Raw genomic sequence first — 11,711 nt, 5'->3', positions numbered from 1 at the left:
GAACATAAAACATTTAAAATTTTTTTGCCTTTAACAAAATTTCCTGGTTTTATAAATATGTGAGGTTTTACATTGGAAATCTTGAACCGTGGATTTCAAAATAATAGATTCACGTATTTCAATAGCTGTATGTATTTATTCTAAAAACCTTGAAAACGAAATTGAGTTGTTAAACATACCACGGATTTATTGTTCGCTCTCATCAGAAAAAAAACCATGAAAAGCGAACAGTATAGAGTATAGCCTTTGAAGTATTTCTTTTGATTTTGGTCAATTATTACGTTTATTTTGATCATCCATTTTAGAATTGAAAAAGACATTTCTCACAGCACTTACACATTTAACTGTTTTAGGACAACATGTAGCTTTGTGCGAAATTTAAAAAACAAACCAAATCATTTTGAGTAGAAAACGTTGAAGTTTTAGTCTTATGCAAACTTAGTGGTGTGTTAAAGGTTTGAACTGCTCAAATATAATACTAAATGAACTTGTTTCTCAATCATTTCTCACACGCAAACAGAGAAATATACGATGTTCATCTTTGTTTTTTTAATACAATGCTTGCCTTCAGTCACTGAATGCTTTAGTTTTATTATTAAAAAATAACCATTTTGGCCATGAACATACCAATCTCTCTCTCTCTCGGTGTTTGGGTATGATACATTCGTACCCTGGAGGGTCAGGTTCTCTGTGACCTCTTTCTCCTCCTCGTACTTATGTGGTCTTGCAGCATTTGGTAGTGATAGTTACAGCATTTTTTGGATCAGAGTGAACTGAATATTACTCCGACTCTTTTTCAAGGCAATGTCCATGTATTGTGATACATATAAGGGTATTGTTTTGCCCTATCAGCAAGATGTCAAGTTTGTTGGTGGCACTTTTTTTTTTCATTATATGTATGTATATATATATATACACACAATGTTAGTATATTTTTATTTTTTAATGTTTAAAGTATACATTGACCAAGGAGAGATGTTTTGGACTTACTTCATCATGTATGAGGTACCTATCTAGTTCGCACAGCAATTCGTTTTTCATCCAATTTTTATCGAAATACGTTATTGTACTAAGTAGGAGTCTATTGGGTATGGTTAGTATGTTCGAATATTTGTGTATGAATTGAGATGATGTAGTTCTTGGAACCCTTTATGCTGTTGTGAGGAATGTGTTTTGGATTGTTTGTAGTTTGGTTTTAATTATTTTATCGTTTACAAATATCCATGCTGGAGCTGCGTAATCTATTACTGGTCTAATATATGTTTTGTAAATTTTTGGTATATTATCTGTTGATGCTCCACTGTTCTTGCCAGTTAGACTCCTAGCATAGTTGGTTCTTCGCCTCACTTTGTTTTTAATTTCGTTAACATAGTTAATCCAAGTTAATTTTGAATCATAGGTTAGACCTACAAATTTTGCCGATGGAGCAGTCTGAAGTAGTGTGCCATTATATATATTTCTTGCTGTAGTTTTTTTCTGTTTTGTCAGTTTTGTAAAGACTACGAGTTGTGTTTTTGCTTTTTTTTTATTATTCTATATTTTTAACAGTATTCACTTATTCTACTTAGTTGTGGTTGTATGTTTGTGGTTGCTATTGTTGGTGTTGCGGCATTTTTCCAGACTGCCATATCATCAGCGAACTGTGAAGAGAATCCATGATTAGGATCCTTCAATGATATATTATTTACATACATGATGGAGAGTATAGGGCTAACCACCTCTCCCTGAGGGACACCAGCTTCTGGAGTAAAGTACTCAGAAAAGGTACCCTCAACATTCACTCTACATTTTCTATTTTACAAAAAGGTAGATAACCAGCGAATAATTCCACACAGTAGTCCCATTTCATTCATTCGGAACCTTATACCATCATCATAACGAGGTTTTTTTTTCTTGTTTTTAAATTTCGGGCAAAACTGCACGAGGATTATCTGCGCTAGCCATCCTTAATTTAGCAGTATAAAGCTAGAGGGAAGGCAGCTAGTCATCACCACCCACTGCCAACTCTTGGGCTACTCTTTTACCAACGAATAGTGGGATTGACAGTCACATTATAACACCCCCACAACTAAAAGGACGAGCATGTTTGGTGTGACAGGGATTCGAACCAGCGACCCTCAGATTACGAGTTGAGTGCCTTAATCACCTGGCCATGCTGGACCTTAGAAATGAGTAAACGCTCTGTTGATTGGACTGACCACAAGTTTTGGAAGTTTCTGCTCATGTCTCGCGATACGTCGCTAATGAACGTAATTACAGTGGACTAAATACAAAATTTTGTAAGAGGCATAAATGCTGTCAGGTACTAACAGGTGTTTCCACACGTAAAGTCATATAATCTACCTATTCTTTCGACAGGGCTGGTAATGTCAATTACAGAGGCCAGCGGTGGTTTTATTGTTTTGAATTTTTTATCTGTTTTCCGCTGAATCGAAAAATACCATTTTTTTTCCATTTTTCATTTGGTTATGCTTAAAATATTTACAACTACAGGCTATAGATTTCTCTAGAACCATCGCGACGTGAGAGTCTTATCGATCGTTTTAGAACACAAACATTGTGATAGAAAATGTTTGTTGTGGTAAACGAAATAATTTTATCTTAGTAAGAAGTTTTTTGTTTTGCAAGATTTGTAAAAAATATTTACGTGTTAGAAAAAAAAACTACTAGTTTCTAAATCTGCCTAGCTGAATCATGGAAAATCCATCATTGAAAGCAAAAGACGTTTAATGAAATTTAAATTTGCAGAACTGTGTTATAATCGGATATTGTCAGGTGTTCTCACGCGTTGTAAAGCCATAATCTTGCTATTCTGTCGTCATGAGTGATAATGTTGCTTAACATTAAGTATTGACAGGTGTTCTTACACATTGTCTAGTCATAATCTAGCTAATATTTCATAACGAATGATAGTGATAGTTTTAATTAGATATCAATAAGCGTTCTCACATATTATGAAGTCATAATCTAGCTATTCTTTTGTCACGATTGATCATGTTAGCTTGTATTAGATATTGACAAGTGTTCTTACACGATGTAAAGTCATAATCTAGCTTTTCTTTCGTCACAGGTAGTAATGTTAGCTATAGTTATGTATTGACAGGTGTTTCCACATATTGTAAAGTCATAATCCAATTACTTTTTCTTCATAGGTAATAATGTTAGCTATAGTTATATATTGACAGGTGTTTCCCACACGCTGTAAAGTCATAATCTAGCTATTTTTCGTTTCGAGTGATAATGTTAGCTATAGTTATATATTAACAGCTGTTTCCACAAGATATAAAGTCATAATATAACTACACTCTTGTCAAGGTGGCTAATGTTAGTTAATATTATTTAAATTAACAGGTGTTTCCACATTGTGATCATAATCTAGATATTCAAGTTATGGGTAGTAACGTTAGTTATAATGAGATATTACAAGTGTTTCCACACATTGCAAAGAGACAACATAGATAATATCTCTTTAGTTTCAGGTAGTAATGCTAGTTGTAATTAAATATTAACAGTAGTTTTCACATTGTCTTAGAAAAAGATACACTACTGAAGTAGATGTGAAATCAGTAAAATGCCACTCCATTTAATATCATACATTAATGCAGTTGTATATGTGATACTGTGTTCGTAAATTATGAACAAAGATCTAGTTTAATTTGAATCACAAAACCCACACTACAATAAGTCTCGTGCTACATTAGTCTGTACAGTTACGAACTAAGTATTTTATATAAAAATACCCTATCTTCAGGGCCGAACTAAGGAAAATTGGGCTCAGGGCAAACTTCAATTTTAGAAGTCTTTTTATGCTTTTCTTGTGGTATGTCACTACCCATACAAATTACTTCTCCCAAATTTCATGGAATTTTACCTCTTGCAGAGGTCTAAGTGAGGTTAAAAAATAAAACTAAGATATTATTACATTCAAAAACTAACATTTATAAACTTGAAAAGTTTCGACCTATTTATTTTTTAAATAGATCTATTTTTACTTTTATGTTTTACTATTTAACTATTTTCATTCATATTTCTTCATCAAATTTTATGTTTTTATTTTTAACTTTTGGGGGTTCTGAGCAGCTGTCCTGTTTGCATTGCCTGTCTTATACACTTTATTTCAACTCGTGCTTGTATAACTGGTTACAAATTATCATTTTATTTTATTATAACAGCAAAAGGTAAAAGTCACACCAAATCACACATTAGTCCAAAATACCTCCACAAGTTGGTATGTCACTGAAAACCCCTATGATTGAAAACGATAGGATAGACAAGAAGTTAACTTAATTACTTATACATATTAAGAATTTCGAGGGTTTGTGGAAATCTAGACTACTTTTATACATATCAAGACAAAGAAATGAACATAAGTCGTACATGTGAGATAAAACTGAAAACCGTTTTAAAATAATATGTGTTATTATTTTCAACAGCAATTTTAGTCCCCTGGTCCCATCATCATCATTCCGGGAGGCTGATAAGGACGTTGTCCAGGATGACCAATGCCAATTGGTTGTTGTCCTGTAGAATGTGGGAAGCTTGGTTGATGTGGTTTAGATGGAGAGGGAAAACTTGGTTGTGACGGATAGCTTGGTTGACGTGGTTTAGATGGAGAGGGAAAACTTGGTTGGGATGGATAGCTTGGTTGGCGTGGTTTAGATGGAGAGGGAAAACTTGGTTGGGATGGATAGCTTGGTTGGCGTGGTTTAGATGGAGAGGGAAAACTTGGTTGTGACGGATAGCTTGGTTGGCGTGGTTTAGATGGAGAGGGAAAACTTGGTTGGGATGGATAGCTTGGTTGGCGTGGTTTAGATGGAGAGGGAAAACTTGGTTGGGATGGATAGCTTGGTTGGTAAGGACGCGAATCTGGAATTTTGCCAAGTTCTTCATTTTTGTAGTAAAAGTTTGGTGCAGCTTCACAGTCTACAGTCCCCTCAAAATCACACGCCAGAATCTCTTGGTTGAAAACGGTTCCTGGTGCGCAGTACATGCTTTCCATTCTACCTTTATGACATATGTGGTAAACCTTGAATAACAAAAAAGGCAGAAACTTACAGGCGGAAGAAATAGAAACGAAATCATCATTATCAAAGCTAACAAAGTTCCTTCGGTTTCTGAACAATGGGGATAATTAATATCCAAGTACTAAATAATAAATTACAACCGATTGGATTTTTTTTCTAAGAGATTGAATGGATTTAAAATTATTTGTGAGGAACTGGTTGAATAAATTTTGATGAAATCTGGTAAGAAAAATCACATGAATTCCTAAAAGGTCAGGTTTGGCACCACTTCGAGTTTTATCACCTAAATGCCATGAACCGAGTAAAAGCAGTTTGGTAGCAATATACATGAAGCCAATGTCAAACGAATATGCTATTTTCAATGCTGCGTGTAACCAAGGTAACTTCACGTGGAATGAAATGTTTGTTTTCGCAAAATCTGTAACTGCTGGATATTTCTAATTGAAGTTGTAGTTAGTAATTGAACTGAAACAGTAAATGTTGTTCTTGAAAACCTAAACTCAGTTAAACTAGTGTTTGGTAATTTTATATGTTAACAACCTAAATTTGAGAACAACAACAAAAAACATGTAACCAATAATCGTTAAACACAGAATACAACTCAATAAATAGCGCATTTGAGTTCTAGGAAAAACAATAAACAGGTACTTCAATATTTTTGATGGTTTAAGATATTCTCCAAACTGGATAGTTATAACGTAACGAGCGTGCTACCATGTAAGACTTTTAAAATTAAACGGAAGTTAAAAATATTCTGCGATAAACTTAAACTTTAAATGTACTCTTCTATTTTTAACACAGGAATCATTTTTTGAGTAAGCAAACGCTAATAAATTACCCGGTATGATACAATATACGAGGCCACATCGGTATTGGTTTGTTTGTTTGGCTTTAGAATTTCGCGCAAAGCTGCACGAGTGCTACCTGAGCTAGCCGTCCCTAATTTAGCAGTGCGAGACTAGAGGGTTAGTCATCACCACCCACCGCCAACTCTTGGGCTACTCTTTTTACCAACGAAGAGTGGGATAGATCGTATCATTATGACGCTCCCATGGCTGAAAGGACGAGCATGTTTAGTGTGACGGGGATTTAAACCTGTGACCCTCAGATTACGAGTCGAGTGCTTTAACCACCTGGCCATGTCGGGCCATCCATCACTATTGAACGGTATAGAAAGCTCGTCGATAATTTGAAAGGAAACTAATACTTATGATAGATCAACACAGAGGTTGCCAGAAAAACAAAATGGAAAATTGTTTGTCCTATAGTGAGTCACGTGACTAATTTAAGTTTTAGTCACAGTGGAAGTTACCCACGTTATATAGCCCCCTCCTACTCACAGTGGCCGGTCCCAAGATTTGGAACACTAAAAAAATGCATTTCGATATCCGTGGTGGGCACAGCCCAGCTAATTCATTGTGTAGTTTTGTGCTTTACTACAAACATATAAACACTTCTTGTAAATCTCCTATAATTCCAACAGCTTTATTTTAAAGTTACGCTTTTGATTGTCTGTTAACAGCAAAAGCAGAAAAGGAACCTCTTCGTACCAAACATGCTCGCCCTTTCAGCCGTGGGGGCGTTATATTGTAACTGTCAATCCCACTATTCGTTGGTAAAAGAGTAGCCTAAGAGTTGGCGGTTGGTGGTGATGACTAGCTGCCTTCCCTCTAGTTTTACACTAAATTAGGGATTGCTAGCGCAGATATCCTCGTGTAGCTTTGCGCGAAATTAGAAAACATAAAAACATAACAGAAAAGGAAAGAAAAAGATAACCAAGCGATGTTCGCTATTATTTGCATTTAGTCTTCAATAACGATATAACAGTAATTCTTAATAGAAGGCTGTTAATGGGTTAATACAACCTGAGACTCAAGCTGTATTTGGCCTTTCATAATTTACAGAAAAGGCGTTCTGGAATAGATAAAAAATCCTAAAGTAATCATCAGGGAAGTATTAAACGGGACTGAAACACTATATCTTATTGTTTGACACAACTGACGAACTGCTGAACCGATGGTCTCCAAACCTTACTTGTACTCTTAGAGCCCGCAGAGAGGTGATAAGAAAGTGGGCGTTCGGATATGACCCTCCTTGTCACTCCATAAGGACCCTATGTCTTTCTTGGGCGTTATGACTGATTGCTACTAAGTATGGCACAAACTTTTATGGCCTTCCGGGGAATGATATTGAGGATTGACGTTCGAATCTGGTCCCACTATGCAAGCGTCCCCTTTATCTTCCCCCTACATTGAATGGATGTAACAGCTAATAGAGTAACAAAACAAAGATTAAAATATTTTGTAAAATCTAAAAGAGTAAAGTTACTTCACGTTAGAACTTGACGCTTTGTATAAAGGAGGGGATACTTTCAATGTGTTTTTTTTAAAACTAAAAGTGCTAAATTTTACCAGCATAATCATTTATTTATTATTATGTTTATTGTCTGTGTGGACTAACCTTGCACTGTGTTTCTACATCGGCGTAATATCCTGGGACGTAGGGTTGGTTCGAGCACTTAAAGCTTGTTTTCGGGATCGTTCTTATTTCATCTGCCAAGACTCCAGCATCATTAGTGGGGTAGTGATCGCCTCCTCCCTGCCAACTACCACCTCCACCACCGCCTTGCCAACTACCATCATCACTTTGCCAACTACCACCTCCACCACCGCCTTTCCAACTACCATCATCACCTTGCCAATTACCACCTCCGATCCCACCTTTAACCTGAAAAACGGAATATAAATAAAAGATGTAAACATCCGAATTTTTTGAAAAATTAAAAACTTAAAAATGACGTTTTTCAACAGCGTTAAAACATTTTGTTAAACTCGCTTTACAATAATAGACAAAATAATCTAGAATATACAAGTAACCATTATGTTGAACTTAAGACACGTGCTAATAACATTTGTATTTAAATAACAACTGGGGAAACCACCGACAGTGAGGTGTTTTAAGTTTTAAACAAAAAAAAAATGTGGCTGGTTATTTTAGAACATGTTTGTCTAGATAAAACAAATGTTCTTCAAAAGGATGAGGGAGTGAACTGAAATAAGATAATCGTTTTAGCTTGCTAAACATATGAAAAAGATAGATAAATTGTTTATACTACACGAAATAAACATTTCTTAAAGATTACCCTTTAAGGACATGCTCATAAAATCATAAATTGTCTTCATAATAATAATAAAATTTGCATTTGTTATGGTTTCAAAGATATAGATATCTTTAATTCAAATACATTTATTAAAGTTTTGATGTAATAAAATAAAATATAAAGAAATAGTTTGAAATGCATTATTTAACTTACTTGGGTACCACTGGAATCAGATAGTAGTCCTATTTAGAAATACAATAATACAAAAGATATAAATATCACTGGGTAATACTTATTGCTTAACAGAACATGAATATGTCATTTATTCAATAAAATAGAAAAATATGAAAATATATTTTATCAGAAAGTTTGAAAAGAACGCTTTGCTATTTGTTGGCTATAACATTAAATGGCGAGTTTGAAGAACGATATACCTCATCACTAGATGTCTAATTTAGAACCAAAGTGGAGTAAATTTTTGCAATTATAATAATATTTTTGTTAACAACAAACTGGCCACGCTCTAATGGACAAAAATATTAAATTAGAGTCTTATATAATATTGTTGTTTATCATTAGGAACAAAGGGCGATCTGTGCTGCGTACACTATGCGCATCGAAACGAGATTTCTAGCGATATAAAGTCCACAGCCTTCCCGTTACCACCGAGGAACCTTATATAATATATTTATATCAGTTGTTTTAAGCTTTAAGACGCACAACGTTTTGTACAACTTTACCTAATCGATGCTCAAATACTACTGAAATAAGCATATTTTTGAAAGAGATCTCAGTGGCTTCCTTTTTTACAAATGCCTCTAAAGGTAGTTAAATATTCTTCTATAGTAAACAAGAATAATCTTTAAAATAATGATATGAAATATGAAAACCAAACAAAGTCCATTCGTCTGATGAAAATCATAAACATTTGACTTCATCTGGGGTTTGATTAAGTAACAACTAGTTCCTTCAATAAACTTTTCGCGAAGGTTCTGAGACAGTTTTTCCACAGCTAAATTTTTGTTAAGACAATACAAAAATTACTCAGTTAAACTGAAGAAACTGAAAAGGTGTCAAACTGACTTAACTTATAAAGAAAAAAACGTAAATGAACTTTTAAGTTCAACGCACACAAGTGTATAATTACCTCAACGATAATTAAGGGGATAAGACTGTATTAAATAACTTTTATAAAATGTTAACGTATGAAGAAAACTGGTAAACATTGTTATGTATTTCATGTATATAACACAAAATTGAAACACTTTTGTTTCAAAGTATCAAGTGTTGTTACCTTAACTAATACGCTTGATGTATAAAGTACAACTATATAATTTATTCAGTGTCATTTATTCTAAATAATTCCGGCATTACCGTTCTTACACCGAAAGATAATTTTTTAATTTTAAAAATACTCGTAGAATGAACTATAGTTTTATGATGTTTCTCACTTTTTAAAACATTTGTTTGATATTGTTTTTCTTTTCTTTTACTAATCAAATTATATTGGTGTACAAACGTGTAAAATTAAAAATCTTCACTAAATAATAAAAGTATGTGTGTTTTCTTATACCAAAGCCTGGCCCGGCATGGCCAAGCGTGTTAAGGCGTGCGACTCGTAATCTGAGGGGCGCGGGTTCGCGTCCCCATCGCGCCAAACATGCTCGCCCTTTCAGCCGTGGGGGTGTTATAATGTGACGGTCAATCCCACTATTCGTTGGTGAAAGAGTAGCCCAAGAGTTGACGGTGGGTGGTGATGACTAGCTGCCTACCCTCTAGTCTTACACTGCTAAATTAGGGACGGTTAACACAGATAGCCCTCGAGTACTTTGTGCGAATTTCAGAAAACAAAACAAACAAACAATTATACCAAAGCCACATCGGGCTATCTGCTGGGTCCACCGAGGAGAATCGAGCCCCTGGTTTTAGGGTTGTAAATCGAAAGACTTACCGTTGTACAATAACAAGTAAAATTCCATAAATGACAAAGACGCGCGATTCTTAGTGTGCTTAATATTATATACATATATATGTATGTATGAAAAATACATTGATAAAGTAACTATTAACCAATCAAACATAAAGACAGATTACGAAATGACTTCAACAGACGCAACCACATTAGATGGTAAATAAATTGAATTGTCAGTGAGCAAAAATAGTTAGTATTTTTTTAAAACAAAAACATTATGGGCAATCACATAATGTTTGGAAGGGAAAGCCGACCGAACAACTTTATGGTCTGGAACACTTAGAATTTTATCAAATTATTCAAAATATTCTTTAAGTTTTGAAACATTACATCCAAAAACCAAAATCGTAAGAGTGAATGTGTTTTCCCGATTGGAATAAGTCAAAATTTATTTTCTTTTTTCTGAGATTTTACTCACCCACTACAAGTAAGATGGCAGTAATAATCCACTTCCACTGATCGTCTTGGCTCATCCTTTTATAACTGTTCAATCCAAACTACAACAATGAGGAAAAGACCGTTGGTTGTCAGTAGTTACAATACGTGCTATTTACGGACATCTAGATTGTTAAAAAAAGGTTTAACTGATATTTCTATTGTACGTGTTCACAAACACAAGCATACATAAAGTTGCTAAGAAATCACACCTGTGATTCCGCAGCGCGTTTCTTCACAATTATAAGTGTTTTTTAAAGCTTTGTTTTATTTTATTATTAGTCGTATATAATGTGATTCTTTAAATTATTTCCTTTACTACAACAGTACTGTAATACCTGACATTGGAAAATTGCCAGAAGTAGCAAAGTAACGCCTGTTTCTGTTTACCTGTCAGTGAAATTTTTTTTCTGTTCTTAACAACTGTAAAAATACTATTGTTATGTCACTGGAAAACAATTACACGTACAATAAAATATAATTCACACTAATTAAAATAAGTTTTGTAACTTCCTGTTTTTTTTTACTTAAGTTAAAAACCCTCGAACAAAATTTTTCGAATTTAAATTTCGTCAAAGTTATTAAATGTTTTCGATAAATATTTGACATGTCTAGTGAAGAATTACCAGTTTTCTTAAATATACTATACTAATATAATGGAAAATATGTTAAGAAACATATAAAATTTGGCACTTGTAGTAGATGAAACTTACTTTTCCACTGGCACATAAGTTGTTGTGGTAATAGAGGAAACTTCTTTTAGCCAGAAATAATTAATCGAAAGTGTAGTTATACCTTCATCCGATTGCTTTAAATATTCTTACATAGTGTGGGATGGGAAAAAAAAATCCTTGGGAAAGTCCATCGTAACCACAACCTTCGGCGAATGAAGCTTTATTAAGTGGCTAAATGGTTGTTGAAAATTAACACTGGCTTGTCCCCCTTTCCTCTCCAGTTCGTGCTGGCTAAGGTCAAGGTTCCCGTACACGCTGCCACGACGAAAGTGAAAGTGTTTGTTTTATAGCTACTGTAACCGTATTGGGTTTGTTCGTGATGAACGGTTGTGCACTTATCAACTTGCACGTGCGTCACAATAAACTTCCTTTTTCTGCTGTTTATATTGAACTTTAGCATGCAGCCTACGTATAAAGATGAATTATGGCTATTATTAGCAACTATC

At 34.4% G+C, this 11,711-nt stretch overlaps 1 protein-coding gene across 3 annotated transcripts; it reads right to left on the bottom strand.

The window, feature by feature from the left end:
* Positions 1-4,136: 4,136 nt before the first annotated feature.
* Positions 4,137-11,384, bottom strand: LOC143223502 (uncharacterized). 3 transcript variants are annotated; one of them, XM_076451571.1, is made up of 5 exons: positions 11,245-11,384; positions 10,515-10,656; positions 8,338-8,366; positions 7,485-7,751; positions 4,137-5,026 (listed from the first exon to the last, which is right to left on the bottom strand). In XM_076451571.1, exons 2-5 carry the CDS (start codon positions 10,567-10,569, stop codon positions 4,439-4,441), a joined length of 939 nt encoding a protein of 312 aa, XP_076307686.1. In that variant the 5' UTR covers positions 10,570-10,656; positions 11,245-11,384; the 3' UTR covers positions 4,137-4,438. The 3 variants fall into 3 exon arrangements, with proteins under 3 accessions (XP_076307686.1, XP_076307685.1, XP_076307687.1); XM_076451570.1 differs by having other exon boundaries at positions 10,515-10,593; positions 11,245-11,383; XM_076451572.1 differs by lacking the exon at positions 11,245-11,384 and having other exon boundaries at positions 10,515-10,758.
* Positions 11,385-11,711: the final 327 nt, after the last annotated feature.

Source organism: Tachypleus tridentatus, chromosome 8 (genome assembly GCF_004210375.1).
Source record: "Tachypleus tridentatus isolate NWPU-2018 chromosome 8, ASM421037v1, whole genome shotgun sequence".
NCBI classification, from domain to species: domain Eukaryota; kingdom Metazoa; phylum Arthropoda; class Merostomata; order Xiphosura; family Limulidae; genus Tachypleus; species Tachypleus tridentatus.
The sequence above is the reverse complement of the archived record's forward strand: the minus strand, read 5'-3'. Positions and strand labels throughout refer to the sequence as shown.